At 53.1% G+C, this 23,554-nt stretch overlaps 1 protein-coding gene across 2 annotated transcripts; it reads left to right on the top strand.

Annotated features, from left to right (window-relative positions):
* Positions 1–16,129: 16,129 nt before the first annotated feature.
* On the top strand, positions 16,130–22,066 carry CDC42EP2 (CDC42 effector protein 2). Of its 2 annotated transcripts, none has more exons than XM_043927119.1 (2): positions 16,130–16,278; positions 20,634–22,066. In XM_043927119.1, the coding sequence occupies exon 2, from the start codon at positions 20,928–20,930 to the stop codon at positions 21,558–21,560; it is 633 nt and encodes a 210-aa protein (XP_043783054.1). In that variant the 5' UTR covers positions 16,130–16,278; positions 20,634–20,927; the 3' UTR covers positions 21,561–22,066. The 2 variants fall into 2 exon arrangements, with proteins under 2 accessions (XP_043783054.1, XP_043783056.1); XM_043927121.1 differs by lacking the exon at positions 16,130–16,278 and adding an exon at positions 19,977–20,104.
* The last annotated feature ends 1,488 nt before the right edge of the window (positions 22,067–23,554 follow it).

Below are 23,554 nucleotides of genomic sequence, written 5' to 3'. Positions count from 1 at the left end.
GCTTGGAAAACCCTTGCCTGGGGAGATGACAAGCCTTTGGCCACAATAAACAAAACGACCCTCATCGTGAGCCACGTGTGGCTCCCAGGGTGTGTTATGGCACACCCTGGCAATTATTTTCACATTGCTGCTGGAGAAGCCGTGTGGGGAATGGTAATGTCTTGGTGCCCATTTGGCAAGGATGGGCCAGAGATCCCAGTGGGATGGGGATGGTTAGCAGAGGGGAAATAATACCTGTATCCTGGTGGGGGTGGGGACAGGGCGGGGGGAGGGGAGGGAAGCCCGTGCCGGGCAGGTGGGGGGAGAGAGCTGGAGCTGGCATGAATGGGAACAAGAGCCCGTTGCCTGGATACAAGTCGTGTGACTGGACAGCGCTCTGGGAGGGCCTAGGCAGGCATTGAAAACAAACAGAAAAAGCAGGATGAGAACCCCAGATTCAGACAGGTCCAGCAGACACGCGCCCCCTACACCAGAAACTTCCCTTGCTTTCGGCAGGACGTCAGTGCCCAACGACTGCCAGCCGACTGCTCCTCGGCCCCCTCTAGCTGGCTCAGCAGTTTTCTTGAGCCTCGTTCCTCTCATTTGTCTGGGGCTCACAACTCTAAAAGAAGGCTCTGGGGGTGGGGGGGCCTTGGCGACGGGGTTGGGAGGAGCAGAGGAGCCCAACTGGGCCTGGACTCCTGGGACCCACCTGCCCCAGAACCCGCTTTGGCGGCATCTTCCCTGGTCCGGGTCGTGCCCCGAGCCCTTGAGACACAAGCCCATGGGTGAAGCAGGTGGTTCTGCAGAAGCGAAGTCCTGCACTCTGACCAAGTTTGCCTTCCACACCTCGATGCCCCAGCCCTGCCCTTGGCAGGGTTCCCAGCCCTCTCTCACCCGCTGGCCCGGGGGCCCTGTCCTGCCTCCTTTAGCCCCTGCTCAGCCACCCTTCAGGCTCAGGCTCTGTCTCAAGAAAGGTCAGGGGAGAGCTGCAGAGGGAACAAAAGCCCCTCGTAGCTCTGTGTCTGGGAACCCAAGTGTATACCAACCAGGAAGCTGGGGGTTCTTGGGGGGGGAGGTCCTGGGGGGTGAGGACCTGGGCAGGGCCATAACTTCTCCTCTGCCATCCATCCTTCCTGCCTCCTGCGGCCATTTCAGCCTCAGTGTTTCCTTTCCCTTGGCTTGGGGTCACCCAGGCCGGCTCAGCCCAGCCTCACCGCTTCCCTTGGTGCTGGGAATAGCCATTTGGGCTGATTTTTCACTTCTCTGTTTGATACATACTTCCTTTCCCCTGACCCTGGGGCTCCTGGCTGAGCCATCTGAGAGTCAGTCCCGGCGGGACACACGTGGCCTCTCCCTTAAATAACCCTGTAAGTAGACAAGAAAGACCTTGACTGGTAGGGGGTAGAGGAGGGTAGTTTTGTGTTTTTTTTTTTTTTTTAATTAAAAAAAAAAAAAAAAGTGTTTTTTAATTAAAAAAAAAAAAAAAGTGTTACTGAGATATTGGTTGGCCAAAATGTTCATCCAGATTGTCAGTACAGAAGACTCAAATAATTTATAATTGTAACAGAGACACCCCCCCCTTTTTTTTTTGCCATGTGGCTTGTAGAATCTTAGCTCTAATCAATCAGGGATGGAACCAGGGGCCCCAGCCCGGAAGTGGATGCACCAAGTCCTAACCATTGGACAGCCAGGGAATTCCCAAACTTCACCACTTTAATGCATATAATTTAGTAGGTTTTAGTACATTCACAAGGTTGTACAAACATCATTACTACTTCTAGAATATTTTCATCACCCAAAATAAACCCCATACCCACTAGCAGTTACTCACCATCTCCACCCCACTCCCATCCCCTGGCAAACGCTAATCTACTCTCTGTCTCTACAAGTTTACCTCTTCTGGGCATATCGAATAATTGGCATCATACCAGTGTGTTCTTTTGTGTCTGATTTCTTTCACGTAGCATAATGTTCTCGATGTTCACCCAAGTCATAGCATTATCAGTGCTTTGTTTCTTTTTATGGCTGAATACCATTCCATTGTATGTGCATGTGTCCTAAGTCGCCTCAGTTGTGCCCAACTCTTTGCGATCCTGTGGGCTGTAGCCCACCAGAATCCTCTGTCCATGGGATTCTCCAGGCAAGAATACTGGAGTGGGTTGCCATCCCCTCCTCCAGTGGATCTTCCTGACCCAGAGGTCAAACCCAAGTCTCTCAGGTCTCCTGCATTGGCAGGTGGGTTCTTTATCACTAGCTCCAGCAGGGAAGCCCCATCCCATTGTACAGATGGACTGTATTTTGTTTATCCATTCATCAGTTGATGGACATTAGAGTTGTTTCCACTTTGGGGCTATTGTGAGTGGTGTTGCTATAAACACTCCTGAACAAGTTTTTGTGTGAAGCGTTCTCAATGCTCTTGTGTATACACCCAGGCTCTAAATTTATGAAGGAAGGGAATACAAGGGAAGGGAGGGAGAAGGGAAAAAAGAAAAAAGACCTGAGTGACCTGGAGCCGTGTTTTAGAGCCAGATGACTCAAGCAGTCTAGACTTGTGAAGGAGTTTGGAGAGATTCTGTGTGTCTCAGGGGATCTTTGAAGGCTTTTCTACATCAGACAGACAACATCCAACCTGTAACTTAGGAAAGGGCTGGCAGTGCCGCACAGGGCGAAGTGAAGCCAAGAGAGATGAAGACACTTGAACGGCTGTCAGAGGACAGGACTTCCTTGGTGGTCCAGTGGTTATGAATCCACCTGCAGAGGACATGGATTCGATCCCCGATCCAGGAGGATTCCAGTTGCAGAGAGGAACCTGAGGCTGTGCCCTAGGTAACTACTGAGACCGCATGCTGCAACTACTGAAGCCCACATAGCAACAAACATGGCCGCATAGCAACAAACTCGGCCGCATAGCAACAAACATGGCCGCATAGCAACAAACACAGCCGCATAGCAACAAACATGGCCGCATAGCAACAAACACGGCCAAAAAAAAAAAAAAAAAAAATCAGGACAGAGCCTCCCCAGCACCCTCTGTCTGTTCCTACAGAAACAGTACCCCAGTTTCCGTGGTGGGCAGAACCTCCCCCTTCCTCCCTTGCCTAAACCGAACCACACACTGCATTTCCCTGGCCTCAGTAGTTGGCCAGGAATAGGCACAACCCAAGACACGGTAAACACAATGGCTCCAAGGCTTCTGCTGGAGGTAGGAGAAAAGACACAGCCACGAGAGTGGAGCTGCTGCAGCCATCTTGCTTCCATGAGGGGAAACGCCTTCTGAGTATGGATCAAACCAAAGGACAGAGAACCAGAAGCTGGGGAGAGAGGGGTCAGCACCAGGCCACATTGTCTGGCCATAAAGTCCGGAGGTTGAAGGGATGGGACTTAACCACTTGCACGCAGGCATTTGGACCCCTCTGGTTCCCTGACATCATCATTCTAGATCTTCTATCCCTGAGCAGCCAGGCCTATCTCTGCTCCCTCTGGGTCTTCCTGGAAATGCCAGGGCCTTAGGGGAGTCAGGGCTGGCCTGCTCTTGGGCCCACCAGGTCCATGGCCAGCTCCAGACTCCCCCACCCAGACCCACACTCCTCCTCCTGTCAGCCCAGAGCCTGCCTGACAGCTGAGCACCATGCAGCTGCCCAGGGCCCCTCAGAAGTCTCGGGACAGCTGCCGGCTGTCACCCCACTGACCCCTGTCCTGTACACTGCTCCTTGAGAGCCCAGGCGTCTGCCCCGAGCCTGGTGGGGCCCTGAAGAGCCCCATCTCTCCTGCCAGCTCCATTGCTCCCAGATCTTCCCAGGGTCTGAAGCATTTCTTACTGAGAAACAGAACTGGAGGCCTGGAGGGCGAAGTCAGTGGGCCCCAAAGAGTGAGATGCGGGAGAGCCAGGCCAGCGGAGGCAGCCCTGCAGCAGCCTCTCTGGCTTCTCTGCTCCCAGGAGCTGGAGGAGCCCTCAACCAGAATCTGGAAGGCTCGCCTTGACTGAGCCCTGGGGCCCACCTTCCCCTGAGATCTGGAGTCCTCCTCAAATGTTCTGCCCCCAACTTAACTTCTAAAATACACACACACACACACACACACACACACACACACACATACACACATACAGGCTTCCCAGGTGGCGCTGGTGGTAAAGAAACCTGCCTGCCAATGCAACAGACTTAAGAGACTCAGGTTCGATCCCTGGGTCAGGAAGATCCCCTGGAGGAGGGCATGGTAACCCACTCCAGTATTCTTGCCTGGAGAATTCCATGGACAGAGGAGCCTGGTGGGCTATAGTCCCTGGGGTCACAAAGAGTCAGACATACACTTTCACACATATATAAACAGCTCATACACTCAATAACAAAACAAAACAATCCAATCGAGAAATGGGAAAAAAAAAAAAAAAAGAAATGGGCAGAAGACCTAAATAGCCATTTCTCCACAGAAGACATACAGACAGCCAATAGGCACATGAAAAGATGTTCAGTATCACTAATTATATGCTGTTGTTTAGTCGCTAAGTCAAGTCCAACTCTTTGCAACCCCTTGGACTGTAACCCGCCACACTCTATTAGAGAAATGCAAATCAACACTGCAATGACGTACCACCTCTCAGGAGTGGTCAGAAATTAAAAAGTCAGTGGTCATCATTAAAAAGTTTACCAAAAAAATCTACAAGTAACAAATGCTGGAGAAGGTGTGGAGAAAAGGAAAACCTTCTACACCATTGGTGGGAATGTAAATTGGTGCACCCACTATGGAGAACAGTATGGAGAGTCCTCAAAAAGCTAAAAACAGGATCGTCATATGATCCAGCAATCCAACTGCTGGGCATATATATAGACAAAACTATAACTCAAAAAGATGCATGCATGCAAATTAAAAAAAAAAAACACAAAAATACACAGGCACCCCTGTGTTCATAGCAGCACTATTTACAATAGCCAAGACATGGAAGCAATCTAAATGTCCGTCGATAGATGAATGGATAAAGAAAATATGGTAGTGATTTTCCTGGTGGTTCAGTGGTTAAGACTCCCGACTTTTGAAGCAGGGGGCAAGAGTCCAATCCCTGGTCAGGGAACTAAGATCTCACATGCTGCCAAATATAAAAAAAAAAAAAAAAATGTAGTGTATATATATATATATATATATATATATATATATATATGTATATATATATACCATTTGCAACAACTTAAAGATTTTCATACTAAGAGAAGTAAGAAAGAGAAAGACAAATACCATATGATATCACTTATACATGGAATCTAAAATATGACACAAATGGGGAATTCCCCGGAGATCCTGCGGTTAGGATTCTGGGCTTCCACTGCAGGGGGGCACACATTCAATCCTTTAGTCCAGGAACTAAGATCCTGCATGCTGAGGCATGCCAAAAAAAATAATAGTAAAATGAAATATGACGCAAATGAACTCATCTGCAAATTAGAAATATACTCACAGACATATAGAACAGACTTGCGACTGCCGAGTAGGGGTGGGTGGAGGAGGGATGGTTGGGAGTTTGAGATTAGCAGATGCAGATTACTATATATGTATAACTGAACCACTGTACGATACACCAGAAGCTAACACAACATTATAAATCAACTGTATTTCAATAAATTAAATTAAAAGCAAAACAAAAAAATCTCAAATGTTCTGCTCTTAGACTATCTCGGGGACTTCCCTGGTGGTCTGGTGGTTAAGACTTTGGCTTCCACTGCAAGGGGGTTCAGTCCCTGATAGGGGAGCTAAGATGCCACATGGTGCACACCCCAAAAAAACAAAACATAAAACAGAAACAATCCTGTAACAAACTCAGTGAAGATTGTTCAAATGATCCACATTCCAAAAAAAAAAAAGTCTTTAAAACAACAAGAAAAGAATATTTCCAATCACAGTGGTTTTCCTCTGGGGCTGGGGGTTGAAGAAGCAGGGTCAGGAGCAGGAGGTCTCAAGAGAATTAGTCATGTCCATTCTCACATCCTGTTTAAAGTCTTTTGCCATAGGCATGAATTTTTTTTTTAAAGAAAGAAAATAATGTATATATATGTGCATGCATGCTAAGTCGCCTCAGTAGCGTCTGGCTGTGCAACCCTATGAACCATAGCCTGCCAGGCTCCTCTGTCCATGGGATTCTCCAGGCAAGAACCCTGGAGTGGGTTGCAATGCCCCACTCCAGGGGATCTTCCTGACCCAGAGATCGAACCTGAGTCTCATAAGTCTCCTGCATTGGCAGGCAGGTTCTTTACCACTAGCACCACATAGGAAGCCCCATATAGATAAACATACATCTCTCTCGCCCTTCAGCTCTGTAAACCTGTCCCCTGAGGGCAAAGACTTTGTCCTGTCCCTGTAGAGTGCCTGGCACACAGTAGATCCATAAGAGATACCCACCGAAGGAATGCATGGTCATAACATGTTCTCGTCTCCATCCACCGAAACAGATTCTTAGAGAGAAGGAAGGAGCAGCGTGCCGCCCTGGGCCTCAGCCCATCAGTACCCACACCCACTCCTATTCAGACGCCTACTGTGCTACCAGCTCCTGTCGGGATCTCACCTGAGCATCGAGATGCAGACCTCCGAAGAGAATACCTGCTCTATCTGGAGTTTCCACTCCAAGGTAGAAACTGCAAGCCAGCAAGCACTAGCACAAACGCTAAGCAGAAAACCCAAGCAAGCCAGATGACAGGGGGCGCCAGGGAGGGGCCAAGCGGCTGTGCCTCACATGGAGGTGGCCGGCTCCAGGTCCTTCGGCTTCCTAAACCCTCGTCTCCTGTTTGCCCCGTTTGCTCCCTCCCGCGCCCTGCCCTTCATTCATTCATTCACATTCATGGGCATCCACTCCGGGGAGACAGCCCTGGTTACAGTCCGGTGTGGGGGTGAGGGGATGGACATGAATCAGATGATGATGGGACAGAGAGAACTGTGGTCCAGAGTTTCTCCGAGGCAACATGACATCGACTGGGGTTGACCCCATGGCTGAGAGCTGCAGAACAACGGGAGATGGCCCAGAGAAAGGAGAAGCTATGCAAGGTGCCTGTGCCTGGAGCCCGGGTGTGTGCAGGCCGGGTCCAGAGCAGAGGGAGCCAAGAAGTGGCTTAGGGTTGGAGGCGAGCAGGGACACTGCCCAGGGTCTGTGGCCACCGAAGCATGTGAGCCCGAGCGTGTGGCCATCAGCTCGGTGTTTTGCATCAGTCACGATGTGGGATGGAGAGTGGGCAGGGACTCGCTGGGCTCCTCCACCGCCCTTGATGACTCGCCTGTCCTCCCCTTCCTACCCTGCCCCCTCATATCAACCAAGTCATCACCCTGGACTGGCCTGACCCCTCCTTCTCCTTCCTCCCTGGCCCCCGTAGCCCATCTGTCACCAAATTCCAATCTTTCGACCTCACTATCTCCAACGCCGGCTTTTACACCACAGCTCAGAGCCAAGTTGTCTGAACCAACTGTCTCCAAAGTGGCCCCTGCCTCCAATCAGGCCTCTCGCCACACCCTCGTCTCTGAATCGACCCGCCGAAGCATACTTCTCAGTCAGTTCATGGAAAAGGAAAGAGAGCTGGCCCTGAAGACTACGAAAAATGGCCAACCTCATTTATCATAAGAGAAATGTAGGTTAAAACCTCACCAAGGCTTCCCTGGTGTCTCAAATGGTAAAGAATCTGCCTGCTAAGCAGGAGATCCAGGTTCGCTTCCTGGGCTGGGAAGATTCCCCTGGAGAAGGAAATGGCAACCCATTCCAGTATTCTGCCAGGAGAACTCCATAAACAGAGGAGTCTGGCATGGAGAAATCCCCATGGACAGAGGAGCCTGGTGGGCTACAGTCCATGGGGTCACAAAGAGTTGGACACAACTGAGCGACAAACACTTTTGCTTTGATTTTTCAAGCTTCCGTTGTCTTTAGTTAGTGTTTATCAATCACGGTGACAACAATAAAAAAGATTGGGACTTCCCTGGTGGTCCCACGGCTAAGACTCTGCGCTCCCAAAGCAGGGGGCCTGGATTCGATTCCTGGTCAGGGAATTAGATCCCACAGGCCACAACTAAAGATCCTGAATGCTTCAACTAAGACCTGGCAAAGCCAAATAAATAAATAAAATTTTTAAAAATAATCAAAAAAGCTGAGAAGCTGGTACCAATGAAGCTTGAGGAGAAACAGGCCCTGTGGTCCATGTGGGGACCCTGGACCTGGTACATCCCCTGAGAAGGACAAGTGGACAGAGCTGATCAAATGACAACTGCGAGTGTCCTGTGACATTCACGTGCCTGCATGCCAAGTTGCTTCAGTCATGTCCGACTCTTTGTGACCCCATGGACTGTAGCCCACCAGGCTCCTCTGTCCATGGGGATTTCTCCAGCCAAGAATACTGGAGTGGGTTGCCATTTCCTCCTCCAGGGGATCTTTCAGACCCAGGAATCAAACCCACGTCTCTTATGTCTCTTGCATTAGCAGGTGGATTCTTTACCACTAGCACCACCTGGGAAGCATATGACTCCTGAGTTCACGCGAACTTATTCTGCAGCTGTGCTCACGTGTGTGTAAAACAGCATCTATACAAGGCGATACCCTGCAGCACTGCTTGTCACGGAAAGGCCTGGGGACAAGCTAAACACCTATCAGCTGAGACCATTATGGGTTGATAGGCCCATGTCTGCAGCAGAGGGAGCAGAGAAGTGTCTTGAGACTGGAGAGGCCATAATTTAGGTAAATTATGGGGCACCCCATATGGAATACTATGCAGCTATGAGGAAATTACACTGAGGACATACTCTATGAACGGATATGAAGTGGTCATAAGTACAGTGTTAACTGAAAAAAGGAAGGTGCACGACAATATGAATAGTAGAGGTGCAACAAAATGCAGCTTCCCACGGCCCCTGCAAATTCTCCCCCACCACCCCCGGCAATGGGGCCTCTCCTCTCCCCACTCCCACCATGGCCTGCTGTACTTTGGGGCTCTCCTTGTCTAAATATTGCCATTTGTGTAAAAAAGAGCTTCCCTTGTGGCTCAGCTGGTAAAGAATCTGCCTGCAAGTCAGGAGACCCTGAGTTGACTCCTGGGTTGGGAAGGTCCCCTGGAGAAGGGATAGGCTACCCCACTCCAGTATTCTTAGGCTTCCTTTGTGGTTTAGCTGGTAAAGAATCTGCCTGCAATACTGGAGACCTGGGTTCAATCCCTGGGTTGGGAAGATCCCCTGGAGAAGGGAAAGGCTACCCACTCCAGTATTCTGGCTTGGAGAGTTCCATGGGCTATATATTCCATGGGGTCGCAAAGAGTCGGACACAACTGAGCGACTTTCACTTGTGTAAAAATAAGATGGGCGAGGTCTTGCTTGTGCAAAGAGTATCTCTAGAAGTGTTTATGAGAAACAGTACTGGTTGTCCATGGGGAGGAGAACTGGTGCCTGGAAAACAAGGGTGAGAGGGAGACATTTTGCCTCTTGTGATTTCTAAATTGTGAACCGAATGAAAGCGCTACCATGTCAAAAAAAAGTAATTTCAATGAAAAAATGCAATTCTGGTCATATCACACTTACACAGATCCTTCCTTCCTCCCCATTCGGCAGCTAGCACGAGCTATTGTCTGTTTTTAATTATTCTTCTTTTTGGCTGTGCTAGGTCTTCGTTGCTATGAGCGGATTTTCTCTAGTTGCAGCAAGCATGGGCCACTCTTGGTTGCAGGGCTTCTCACTGTGGTGGCTTCTCTTGTTGCCGAGCATGGGCTCCAGGGTTCAGTCATGCAGCACACGGGCTTAGTTGCTCTGCAGCATGTGGAATCTTCCTAGACCAGGGATCGAACCCGTGTCCACGGCCTTGGCAGGCAGATCTTATCCACTGCGCCACCAGGGAAGTCCTGCTTTTAATTATTCTTTAATAGGTAAGATTCTCAGTGGCAAGTGACAGAAACCCAATTCCAACTGGACTAAACAAAAGTCGTTAAGTTATTGATTCATATAATGGATGTCTGCTTCAGGCAAGACTGGATCCAGGAGCACAAGCCGTGTCATTGAAAGTCATTCTCTAGGCTCTGTTTTTCTCTGTGCTGGCTTTATTCTTGGACAGGCTCTTCCCTCAGAGTGGCAGAGCTGGCCGCTGGGAGCCCTGAGTTGACGTCTTGCCATTTGTCACCTTATCAATCACAGGCTGAAGCTCATTGCTGGTATATGGTTATGAAAGTCGCTCAGTCGTGTCCGACTCTTTGGACCCCATGGACTATACAGTCCATGGAATTCTCCAGGCCAGAATACTGGAGTGGGTTGCCATGCCCTCCTCCAAGGGATCTTCCCAGCCCAGGGATGGAACCCAGGTCTCCCGCATTGCCAGCAGATTCTTTACCAACTGAGCCACCAGGGAAGCCCTTGCTGATATATACCTATCCCTAAACCATCCCCATCACTCAGATTGGGTAGACCAGGGTCTCAGATCCACTTTTAGAGCTTGGCGGTGGGGTCAATCATACTGGAGACTCTGGAAATTTGAGGGGTGGTCACCAGAATAAGAAGGATGGGAGCTGGGCAAGGCAAACGGTGCCCTCTGCCCTCTTGGTCTTCCCCCCTCTTCTATGCCATGGTCTGCTAGACATCTCTTATTTCCTGATCACACCATGCATCTACTCACACTCCTTCTGGCCTCTGCTTTTGCCCCTGCCTGCTCCCCCTGAAATATCTTTTCCATTCTCCAACTGGCAAATTCCTACTTACCCATTAATATCCTGCTCAAATATCACCTTTTCCTTGAAGCCTTCCTAACTCTTCCACCTGCTTCCCCACCACTAGCAGAACAAACTGGTTTTACTGCTGTTCTTTTTAGTTCTTCCCTCAATCCATTTCCCAGGTGGCGCTAGTGGTAAATCGCCTGCCTGCCAACGCAAGAGACTTAAGAGATGTGAGTTCAATCCCTGGGTCAGGAAGATCCCCTGGAGGAGGGTATGGCAACCTACCCCAGTATTCTTGCCTGGAAAACCCCATGAATAGAGGAGACTGGAGGGCTAGAGTCCATAGGGTCGCAAAGAGTCGGACATGACTGAAGCGACTTATTAATAGTATGCATGCAATCCATTGTCGCTGACTGGGCCTCATCCATGCCGCCTGGGAAGGAAAGAGATAAATCAGAGCTGGCCTCTGCTTTCAAGGATCTCCATCATGGCACAGAAGTGGTCATTTGTTTTACCCAGGGTATTTATTTTCTGAGGGCTGGAACCCAGCCTTGGCCATCTGTGTCTTCTCCAGTTGGCACAGCCCTGGGCACAAGGTAGATGCCAATGAGTTTTCAAAATGAATAATGACAAAGTGTCTCAAAAGGGTGGGAAGTGTTGAACACAACCTCTGCTAACTCTGCGTTGCCCAGACCAAAAGATGGCCATGTGGCTTGGAGGCGCCCAAGGAAGTGCCTGGACTGGTCCCTTCTAGGACAGGGCTGTCACAACTCTGGAAACCCCCTTGGCCCTGGGCCTGGGGCCAAAAATCCAGACCCACAGGGAAGTCCCCCAGTCAGGCCCTGCCACCCAGTTCCCACGGAGGGGACCAAGGCAGAGGCAGGAGCTGGGGGCGCTCTGGGGGAGCTCTCATCTGGAGTCCCAGCCTCCGTCGGGTCAGAGCTCCCTAAACGCGGGTGAGAAGCGAGGAGGGCAGGGCTGGAGTTGGCAGGAGCCCAGGGGAGGAAGGAAACAAGAAACAATCAAGGAAAAATCCATCCCAGGCCGGGGGTTGGCTCAGGCCACAGAGCCCTGCAGGCTGGCCTCAGGCCGCCACGGAGGAGGCTTCCTAGGGGCGGATGCAGCCTGTCCCACTCCATGCCTCCCATGGCAAGGGATGGGGGTGGGGGGAGCTGAGACCCTTTCGGAGACCTTGTCTCCTCTCTCTGCCCCCTTGATGTCCCTTCCCTTGTGATGCCTTGCCCCCAGACCTGTCCCCAGACTCCTGGTCCCCCACGTCTCACCTGCCTCCCTAGGTCCCCAGTGGGAGGGGCCGAGGAGAGCTGGCTCCAGCCTGGGAGTCTTACCCTCCGGCTCAGTTCCTCCATCATTCTCCCCAAATGACCTTGGAGAAGGGGGCCTCCAACGCTATCCCCCAGGGCCCTCAGAGGCTGGGGCTGCTGACGCAGGCGATTTCCAGGAAGAAGAGGCCGGGAGGGGAAGGAAGGACTGAGTCAGTCCCTGTGTGGCGATTACAGGTCCTTGGGTGGGGGAAGCAGCTGTGGGGTTGGGGGGCAGCGGGCCGGCGCCTGGGCCTAGCTCAGGATCAAGGCGAGGCTCCAGGCTGCGGGGAAGGGACTTGAATGACCCATTGGGGCATTTCTCCCTCCAGGCTTCCTCACCTCTGAGCTCCCCTGAACGTCCCTCAGGGTCCTACCCCTTAGACACTAGGCTGTCTGAGACCCCTTCCAGCAAGATCAGTCCAGGCCCTGGTAGAGACGGCAGTCCCTGGACATGGGGTCAGGCTGAACAGGAAGCACTTGGCCTGAGCGTCCACTGGGTCAGAAACGCAGGACACCTCGATGTTCCCGTGGCTCAGGATCCCAGCCTCATCACCTGTACTCAGGCCTTTACACACGGCCTGAGACATTGCATAAAAAAAAACAATTCTAGTCAATGAAATCCTGTATTATAAACGCTCATTAACTGCAGGGCTACCATGGCAACACAGGGCGTGTCTGCAAGGATCCCGTCCATTCAGCAGAGCTGAGAGCAGCCAGCAGCAGGCTCCCCAGGGACTCCGCAGGCCCCGGCCAAGCCACACAGCTGCCTCTGTGAATGGTGAGAATGGACCGCCTACCTGAGTGCTTGCAAAGCACAGAACCCAGTGCCAGGCACAGAGTAGGCCTTGGATGTGGGCTTTGCGGGGGCCAGAACTCCGGTTGATAGCCGGAGAGTAGGAACCGTCCAGGGAGCCAGCGCTGGGTGGAACACATCCAGGTGGGCTTCGAACAGCCCCAAAGCGCAGGTGGCACTTCCTGTGGCTTTGGGCCCTGCTTGGGAGCCCTGACCACACAGCCAGGCTGAGCAGATCACTGACTGCTGAGGGAGGGGCCCAGGATTGGGTCAGGCTTGGGGGACAAATCATCGCCCAAGTGCTCTGTCATCCCCAGTGCTTGTCAGTTGCCCTCCCCCATACACCAGAACTTCTCCAAAGAGCTCCGGAGTTGCTTCCTGGCTTTGAGTGGCCTTGGATAAGGGTCTTTGCCTCTCCAAGCTTTCATCCCTGTAATTTTGTTTTGTCACCAGCCCTGAATGGGGCTCCTGACCTTTCCCAAGTCCCTTCCCCCAAAGCAGGATGCTCACTGATGGGCAGAGAGTGGGGGCCGCATCTCAAGCCTTATTCCCACAGGCTCAGAGGAGTCATTAACAGAGTCAGCTCTTCATCATTAGACTCATTCCAAGTCAGGTGGCAAGGCCATCCGCCATCCCCCAAAGCTCCAGTTATAATGTTTCCACGAAACTCCTGCCTGCAAGGACTGTGTGTTCCCATCAACAAAATAAGCCCAAGTCCCTTATCTTGTTTGGGACTCATGGAACTCCACTTTTACAGGCAAGGAGGCTCAGAAAGGGATTGTCCTTTCTTTGTGGCCACAGAGCAAGTTGGCAGCACAGCCAGCTCAGAACCTGGGTCTGTGGCTCAGAGACAGTGCTCAGGGCTTGGCATCGAGCTGGCCCCCCAACCTGGTTGCTTTATAGGAATGAGGGGAGGGCAGGGGTGACAATGGCTGGGTGGGAAGCCTGAACGGGGAGGAGGATCCAGAACCAGCAGGTCTTGCCCTTTCAGGCTAAGTAGATCACTGTCAGTGCCCCGAGTTTCAGTTTTCACTTCTATAAAGGGGGATAGTGATGCTGGCTCTGTCCATCTCACTGGCTCTCAGAGGATTTGAGGAGCTCAAGGGCAAAAGGCACTGGGCAAAGGGCATAGGCCGGCCTGGGTGGGTTGTTGACTGACAAAGCCTGGGTGGTAGGAAGGGGGAAGGTACAACACTTCCCCATCCACATCACAACTTGACCTAGGGCCCCCTTCCTGCACTGTCCAGGTCTCAGCTTTCCTCTGAGCCACTAGGCCAGTCCTGGCAGAATCCACCTAACTGATGCTCCTTGGGGAGTTGAAGGAGCAGCCAGGAAGGCTCAAGATTAAAAGTTGAAACTTCCCTGTATTTGTTTTCTATTGCTGCTGTACGAATCGCCACCAACATGGGGGCTTTGTTGTTCAGTCACTCAGTCCTGTCCAACTTTTTGGGACTCCATGGACTGCAGCATGCCGGCCTCCCTATCCTTCACCAACTCCCAGAGCTTGCTCAAACTCGTATCCATTGAACTCCTGACGCCATCCAACCATCTCACCGTCTGTCATTCCCTCCTCCTCCTGCCTTCAATCTTCCCCAGCATCAGGGTCTTTTTCAGTGAGTTGGCTCTTGGCATCAGGTGGCCAAAGTATTGGAGCTTCAGCTTCAGCACCAATCCTTCCAATGAATATGCAGTACTGATTTCCTTTAGGATTGACTGGTTTGATCTCCTTGCAGTCCAAGGGACTCTCAAGAGTCTTGTCCAGCACCACAGTTCGAAGTCATCAATTCTTTGGTACTCAGCCTTTTTTTTATTGTCCAGCTCTCACATCCTAACTTGGGGGCTTAAAACAAGACAAATTTATAAACTTCCATTCTCATTGGTGAGAAGTTCCAACATGGGTCTAAAATCAAGCTCAGTGGGATGTGTTTATTCTGGATGCTCTAGGGGACGACCCTTTTCCTTGTTTTTTCCAGCTTCTAGAGGCTGCCTGCTTATGGCCCCTTCCTCCGTCTTCCTAAGCAGCAACACAGCATTTCTGCATCATCACATCTCTTTTTCTGACACTCCAGTCTCCCTCTTCCACTTTAAGGACCAGCAATAATTATTGTGCTGGACCCACCCAGATAATTCGGATAATCTCTCTGATTTTTTGTTTTGTTTTTTAAAAGCACAACACAATTTTTAAAAATTTATTTGTTTGTGTTGGGTCTTACTTGCCTCACATGGGATATTTTGTTGCAGCACAAGGGCTCTCTAGTTGAGGATGCATGGGCTTAGTTTCTCCGCTGCACGTGGGATCTTAGTTCCCCACCCAGGGGTAGAATCCATGTCCTCTGCATTGTAGGGTGGCTTCTTAACCACTGGACCACCAGGGAAGTCCAAATCTTTCTGTTTTAAAGTCAGTTGATTAGTAACTCTAATTCCATTGGCAAACTTAATTGTTCTTTGCGATGTAAGAAAATACATTCACAGGTTCCCCCTCTTTAGGGGGAGCCATTACTCTGCCTACTGGATTCTGCTTCTCCCCATCCTTCCCTCCCTCCTGGCTTAGCTGACCTTCACCTCCACCCTCAGCATCCTTCCTTCCTTCAGGATGCCTTCCTGACCCCCTCTCCTTGAGTCCCTCCCACATCTACAGTATGGAAGCTTCTGTCATCTTGGTCACATTGTACTGTCACAGATGTCAGGTCCCCTTACCTCATTACCATCCACCCTTTGCAGGGTCTGCCTTTCAGTAAATGTTTCTTCTACTAAATGAATGAATGAACCCACCAACCAACCAATCAATTACCCCCCTGGTCACCGTCATCCGCGAGCCCCAGGACCTCACCCTGCCGCCGCTCAGGCCCCACCCAACGTTGTAAAGTCTGAGTACCAGTCCCACCCCCACCCCGGAAGCCACCTAGCCTGAAGATAAATACGGTAAATACGGGCGTGGCCGGGCCACTCATCCCGCGCACACCCCCAAAGCCCTATTTTCTAGGGGACGGCAAACTCCTGAAAGCTCTCGGAAGTCTGTAATATATTGACGTAAGCGCCTCCGAGGCCTCATTCATTTCCTCAGCAGTTACTCAATACTTTTATGGCGGTGCCCTCCAGGGAGGGAACCCTCCAGGGACACTCCTCTTCTGAATTCTAAGAATTCGGTCTTCCGGCTACCTCCCACCTCGGCCCTCCTAGAACCGAGAGTTTGGGCTCTGACGGACATAGCCGGAGTTCGCGGAGTCCAGCCCCATCACTCGACGCGGCCTGGCCCGCAGCTACCCAAGCTCGGACTGGACCCCCGCGCCCCCGCGGCTGCTGGATCCCTGCGCTGCGCCTCGGAAGACTGAGCCCAAGCGGGCCCGCGAGTGGGGCGAGGCTGTGGGTGTGGCCTAGATGGGACGGCCCCGGCATTGGCTCTACGGGCAGGGGGCGGGGCCTCAGGGGCCACGGTCTTCCCTGTAAGTTCACAGCTCAGGTCTATCCCACCGCCGCGCGGTCCAGCTCCTGCGCTTTCGCCTCTCGCTGGTCAGCCGCCTAATCGCGCGTCAAGGTGAGTTCAGGCCCGGACTCTGCAGCCAGACCGCGGCTCCTAGCGGGGCAGGGGGTGGGGTGTCCCTCGAGAGGCCCATCCTTAAAGCGCCTCATCCCCGATCGCGCCTCGGTCCCCAACTTATCTCTACGTAGGTCCTTTCTGCCGTGAGATGCACGGCATTTCTCACCCGCGCCTCGGTCCCGGCGGCCACGCCCGCGTTCCTCTCGGCCTGCGGGGCGCCGCGCATCTCGAACCCGAATTCCCGGTCCAGCCCTCCATGCTGCGCCGGGGCCCCCGCCCCACCCCCGGGACCCTGCAGTGCCCTCCTGACTTTCAGCGCCCTCGCCTGGACCCGGGGTCGTATTTTTAGTCGATGGTGAGGTGTCCTCCTATCTTTAGCCGTGGCCGCGAGTGTCCTGAAACGGATCCGGACGGGGCTGGGCTGCGCTCGGGCAGAGGGCGGGGAGGGGGTCGGCGCCAGAACCCGAGCTGAGCCTGAATAGCGGGGCCCGCGGGAGCCACGGGGCGGGGGCCGCACGCCGAACTCTGGCCCTGCGCCGAGCGGACACTCGGACATCGCCTAGGCCGGAAAACACAGGGGAGGCTCCTCCCTGAGGTTGGATACCCGGGCAGGGTCTCCGATCGCTCCCTCTTCCCCCGATTGTCTGGTTGTGAGCCCACAATCCTCCAAGGGAAGAAGATCCTGCAGACAGTCCGCACCTGGTACGCGAACGTGCGTGCCTCTCCTTGGGAAGCGCCCGCCTAGAACTGTAGGTTCGCTGGAGACCCCGGCGCTTGCAGGACCCCTCCGGGACGAGGGGCAGTAGAGGGAGAGCGCGCGCCACCTGGTGGCCACGGAACCGAGCGCCGCTCTGCACAGGGAAGCGGGGAGACCCCGTGGCCAGCGAGGGCGCCTGTACCGGAGGACCCCTCCCCCCAGGGGCTGCTCTTTTTCGGTCTTGTCTGGAGCACTGTCCCCGGAGAACCAGAATGCTTGAGGAAGTCCCTAGAGCCATTTGCTGAATAAATGTCGGCGCTGACAGTGACCCACTAACCCCCTCTTACATCCACACTCTCTCTGACTTCCACTAACTCCCTCATAATGGCCTTGTCGTCAACCCATTTCATGGATGAGGAAGGTGAGGCCAGAGAGAAAAGATGTTTTCCAGGTAGCAATGGGTTCAAGGTTAGGGGCCTGACTTTGAAACACCCCTGGTGGGGAGTGACCTAGTATTCCTTGTGAGGAGGGGGCTCTGCCTCCAAGAAGTCATTTTCTCTAAAGAAGGCCCTTGGCACCTTCCAGAGCAGGCCCACAGAGCTGGGATGGCTCCCATCTGCTCCTCCTAAAGCTGCAGGGTGCAGCCCAGCCCAGCCCCTAGAGCCTTGTCCTGATGGACAGCTCATTCTCATATATCTGGACACATGCACATTGAGAGATGGAAACAGTCAAGAGGTAGGACTTAAATGGAGGAGGCCTGGGGACCTGGCAGCCCCAGCCCAGGTGGATCCCTCCTGCTCTCCAGGCAGTGCACATATTTTGGCACGGCCCATTGTATCAGAGCCACTGGAACCCAGCTGGGTAGCAGCGCCCACTCTTCCTCTTACTAGCTGGGTGACCTCGGCAAAGTTGCTTGATGTCTCTGAGATTCAGCTTCTGCCTCTGGATGACACTGTGTTGTGCCTCAGAGGTTAAAATGGGAACCATGCAAGGCCAGCTGGAGCCTGGGGTCTTGGAGTTGCCAAATCTGAATATTTGGGGCTTGATGGCTGCGGTTCCCAGCTCTCCCCGGTGGTTGACACTGGCCCAACCCTTCCCCCCAGCCTCAGTTCTCCTCACATCTGGAATTGGGTGGGTACATCTGGCTTAGAGTGCAAGAGCTGTCAGGGACGCCGGATCTGTTGTGGAAACACTCAGGCTGTCTTGGCGCCCCTGTATGATGGAGGGCGGGGGGAGGGGGGAGGTCTGGCCCAAGTTCTGGGCAGATCCCACCAGTTGGCCTCCTTCTCCATGAGTGAAAAGGAAGGAAAACTATCCCAGGATTTCTTGCCTGCCAAGGGGACAGATAGGATATATGTCAGCATGCCTCCAGACCTAGCATGGTGGGCACAGATAAATGTCTTTTAGTTAAATGAGTGATGGGAGTCCAGGACCTCAGAGCACGTCCTGCCTCCCTCCCCTTCCCCCCCAGCTCCTTCCAAGCTTAGCTGGAATTCTGCCACCAGAGAGTCATTCCTTTGTTTCCTGTTAAGCTGCAGGTGCTCTGGGAGGGGCAAGATGTCCGGTCTCTGTGGCTCAGCACCACTGACCCGAGCTGTCCGGTCCTGGGGTGGGGTTTCCTGAGTAAGGGCCTGGCTGGGGGGAGGGCCGTAGTTGGGATTCTGCGTCTCCTGCATCCTCCTTCCTCCTTCCTGCTCCCTCCTGCCAGCCCCCTCCATCTTCTCTCACCCTGCTCCCCAGGCTGAATGCGGCAGAGGGGACTTCCCTGGTGGTCCAGTGGCTAAGACTCCATGCTCCCAATACAGGGATCCTGAGTTCTATCCCTGGTCAGGGAACTAAAAGATCCCACGTGCCACAAGTAAGAGTTTGCTTACTGCAACTAAATACCCAAGTGCAACAACTAAGACCCAGCACAGTCAGATAAACAAATAAATTTTTTTTTTAAAAAAAGATGAAGAGAAGAATGGGGCAGAAGAACTGGCAGAGGCTGCTTGACCCTTCCCCAGCGATTTCCCACCTGCTCAGCCCCTGTTGGCCCCAGGAGGGTGTGCTCACGTGGTCACCCATTGGGCGACCTTGGATAAGTTTCTTTGCCTTTCATGCTGATTCTACACATCAGGCCAGTCCCCTGCTGCAGGAACTAGAGGGAGTGCTTTTTCCACTTCCTTTTTCTGTTAAACCTGTATGACATCCCTCCAGAGTGTATTTATTTTTTCCACCTTAGAAATATCTGTGTTTATTCTGACTACATGAATAATAGGTGCTCATAAATAATACATGCTTCTTATTAAGAATTTGAGCTTATAGAAGTATGAACAAGAAAGGGGAAGTCACCTGAAATTCTACCATCTTAGAACTACCGTCAACATTTGGCAACCATCCTTTCATACTTAGCTTACTTATATCATTTTTTAGTAATGAGACCTGATATCAAAGATAATTTTTACTGAGAACAACTTTCCTCCCATGTCACAGACCCCACATCCCTGCCCCCTCCCCCGCCTGTAGGCAGCCCCTATGCCAACCTAGTGCCAGCCTTCTATATTATTTCCTGCTCCGATATAAGATATAATCCTATGCAGACCTGTATGTGTAGATACACATACAGGCATGTATGGGGAGTGGGGAGCGGAACTGCTTTCAACAAATGGAACCTTCTAGACTACATTTTTGCATTTTGCTTCTCTCATTTTGCAATGCCTTATGGGAATCCCTCCAAAATGTCTGATAGCTCTGATTTTATTTATTTATTTGGCCATGTCATGTGGCTTGCGGGATCTTAGCTCTCCAACCAGGGACTGAACCCGGACCTACAGCAGTGAAAGCTGTGAGTCCTAACCACTGGACCACCACGAAATTCCCTGAGAGCTCTCATTTTAAATGGGAATGAAAGGAGAGAGTTTGTGATGATTGAATGAGATGGGTTTGCAAAGAACTCAACAAAATCCCAGGCATGGAGCAGAGCCTCCACGCCCCAAATATTTATATCCCCCACTCTCTCTTCCCCTTAGCCGCTGGGACAGAAGGGAGGGGCAGAAACTACAGTAGACTCAGTTCCTGCCCATAAGGAACTCCTAACCCGGAGGAGGAGAAAAGGGAAGCTCTGAGCAAGCATCTCCCTTCCAGGTGGGATGTGATTGGGCCAAACCGATGCTCCTTTCTTTGGCTGGGTGGGCTGAACACCTGCTGTGCGTCCAGTCCTGGGCCTGGCCTAGGTGGGCGAGACAGAGGTCACAAGACCTCCATCCTCGGTCAAGTCAGGAGCTGAGACAAATCTGAGACAAGCGCCCCCCTCTGCCCCCCACGCCCCCACTCCCGATGACTTGGCACTGGTCACGTCTTGGGCACAATTGAGTGCAAACGATGAAGATGAGCAGAACTGCGGACTCAGAACAGGAGACCGGAACCAGGGCTGTGTATGTGACTTCAGGCCTGTCACACAGGGTCCCCACTCATAGAGGGAGGGGCTTGGCGCTTGGGATCCAGGCCTTGAGGCCGCAGTAAGTCTGTGGAGGAACACAGGATCTTGCCAGGAGGGCTCCCACAGGAGTACGGCCCCGCGTGGGCTCCTGAAGCTCCTGAAGGGCACCCGGAAACCAGACAGGTGCCTCTGCCTTTGTCCTTCCATCTCTTACTGATATCCTTGGTGTTTCAGTTCCTCAGCCTGGACCGGAAAGAATCTCTCAAGGACAAGCCCAGAGAGCATTGCTGACTACCAGCTCTGCGCCTGCCTGCTTCCGGTTTTCAGAAGCGTTTTCAACCTTCTTGGGAGAAAGTGATTTTAGTTATCTCGACCCTCTGACTTCACTGATCGTTTCTTAGCCCTTTGGCAAGTGTTTGGTGTCTGGACACCTCTCTCTGGGTGTTTGTGGTGGACGGGGGTGAGAGGAGACTGCAGAGGGCGCGGTCCTGCAAGTGGCCGGTCCCGGTCCCCGGGGGTGAGGTCGCCATGTCCACCAAGGTGCCCATCTATCTGAAGCGCGGCAGCCGCAAGGGCAAGAAGGAGAAGCTGCGGGACCTGCTGTCCTCGGACATGATCAGCCCGCCGCTGGGGGACTTCCGCCACACCATCCACATCGGCAGCGGAGGTGGCAACGACACGTTCGGTGACATCTCCTTCCTGCAGGGCAAGTTCCACCTCCTGCCGGGGACGGCGGTGGACGAGACCCAGGAGGACAGCGGCTTCGAGATGCCCTTCCAGTTCACGCGCACGGCCACGCTGTGCGGGCGGGAGCTCCCGGATGGGCCGTCCCCTCTGCTCAAGAACGCCATCTCCCTGCCGGTCATCGGCGGGCCCCAGGCCCTCACCCTGCCCGCCGCCCAGGCCCCACCCAAGCCCCCTCGCTTGCACCTGGAGACCCCGCAGCCCTCCCCGCAGGAGGCGGGGACTGTGGATGTGTGGAGAATCCCAGAGGCTGGCGCCGCCCACAGCGGGCTGACCCCCGAGTCCGGAGCGGAGGAGCCCTTCCTGTCCCACGCCAGCTCCCTGCTGTCCCTGCACGTGGACCTGGGGCCTTCCATCCTGGACGACGTCCTCCAGATCATGGACCAAGACCTGGGCCACCTGCAGATCCCCACATAGGACCCGAGAGCGGCTAGTGGGGTGAATGCCGTGGAGGCAGGGGGTGGACACCAACCCTGGTCTAGGAGTCGGGGTCCCCGGGTCCCACGTGTGTGGTTGCTGGCCAGTGATTTCTCACTTTGAGCCTTTGACTCCCTCCCTCCCACCTCCTCCACGTGGACACGGTGGCCTCTTTGCTTCCCCCTAATCCCCACAAGGACACGTGCCGACGTCAGCCCGAAGCGCCCCGTGCGTCTCGGGCCACCTGGACCCCCACCACCAAATGCTCCTCAGACCCCTCAGACGAAGGCTCTGCTGAAATGGACTCCACATTTCACCCGCCTCTAACTCAGCCTCCATGACACCCTGATGGGAGGGGGGCCGGGGAAGAGGCGGGGCACAGCCAACTGGACCTTTGGCTCCATGCTGTGGATTGGGAACGTGGCGTCAGTGACCGGTGTCCCTCCGCCCCACCCCTCCCACGTGACCAGGGGATTCTAGTTGCAATAAAACTTGCTGCTCTGGTACTTTTGCTCCCGGTACTCTGTTCCAGGCCCCTCCTCAAGACAGGCCAGGCTCTAGGAGCTGTGGGCTCACTCACTCCAGCCCCAGAGGGCTTTATATGGTGGGATGGAGTTGGGGGAAGGCATGCCTTCTGGAAGAAACTGTATGGCATTCTGAGCCCATAGTGAGAGTGAAGCTGGAATAAACCAAGTGCCAACTGGGGATATTTTGACATTGATTAGGGTGTCTGATGAGAGGTAGCTGGAGTAGGCCAGGCACTGGGCCCAGGAGACAGGTCTATCAAGAGAGGCCCAAGAGCCAAGGAATAACCAGACCTAGTGCAAGGGACCCGGAGAAGGCAATGGCACCCCACTCCAGTACTCTTGCCTGGAAAATCCCATGGATGGAGGAGCCTGGTGGGCTGCAGCCCATGGGGTCGCTAAGAGTCCGACACAACTGAGTGACTTCACTTTCACTTTTCACTTTAATGCACTGGAGAAGGAAATGGCAACCCACTCCAGTGTTCTTGCCTGGAGAATCCCAGGGACGGGGGAGCCTGGTGGGCTGACGTCTATGGGGTCGCACAGAGTCGGACACGACTGAAGTGACTTAGCAGCAGCAGTGCAAGGGACCAACAGCTTTTCTGGTGTCAGAGGACTGAGGGAGCATGCAGAAGGGCAGGTTAGACCTGGCACTGCGAGGGATCCGACTCATCTCATCAGTGCTGCTTCTTGGTCTACAGTGCATCACATGTGCTCCCGGTGCTGGGGCACCAGAAGACATACAGACACGACCCCCTGCTCTCCTGGAGCTCACAGTCTAGTGGGGGGAAGGATAGCAAATCTGTTATCAAGGGCATTTTCAACAGTGTTGAACACTGTGAAGAAGACACCAAGATCATGAATACCTGGGGCAGGGTGGGGTGGTGTCATGATTCTGAGCCAAACCTGAGGGCTGACGGGCTTATGCTCATTCTTGAACAAAGGCACTGAGGCACCTGAGTGAATGAGAGAGAATCCAAAGCATGGCCAAAAGGGCCTAGGTCTCTGAGTCCAACCTAGTCTTGTGAGAGTCAGTTTCCCCATCTCTAAAAGGGGAATCAGTGACACCTGCCTTGCAGGGTTGCTGAGAAAATCAGGGGTAACATTTCTTTATTTGCAGATGGAAGGTATTCAAACATGGTTATGATGTATGTCTTAAAGGAACTCAGGGCTCAGGAAAGACAGGACTGTGAAGCTGGAAAAACAGTTTTAGAGTCAGTTCAGAACTGTTCTACTTGCAAGACTGAAGCTGAGGCCATGAGAGTTGCTGAAAGAGTAGAAGAAGGAGAGCAGACCCAGGTTTTAGAAGGGTCACTACAAAGGCTGAGTGGGAGATGGACCACAGATTAGAGAGGAAAAAGCTGTTGCAGGAAGAGAATTGGCCCCAAGTGGGGACTGAGAAAAAGGGTGGGGCTTGGTGTCTCGAGGTAAGCCAGTCACTGAGGAGGCCCCAGTGACTCCCTTCTCTTC

Source organism: Cervus elaphus, chromosome 2, assembly GCF_910594005.1.
Source record: "Cervus elaphus chromosome 2, mCerEla1.1, whole genome shotgun sequence".
In the NCBI taxonomy this organism is placed as follows: Eukaryota; Metazoa; Chordata; class Mammalia; order Artiodactyla; family Cervidae; genus Cervus; species Cervus elaphus.
Note: the sequence above shows the minus strand (reverse complement) of the source record. Positions and strands in the feature narration are given on the sequence as shown.

Excerpts from the sequence above, each read along its gene's own strand:
- CDC42EP2 (XM_043927119.1), top strand. The coding sequence starts at position 20,928 with ATGTCCACCAAGGTGCCCATCTATCTGAAGCGCGGCAGCCGCAAGGGC.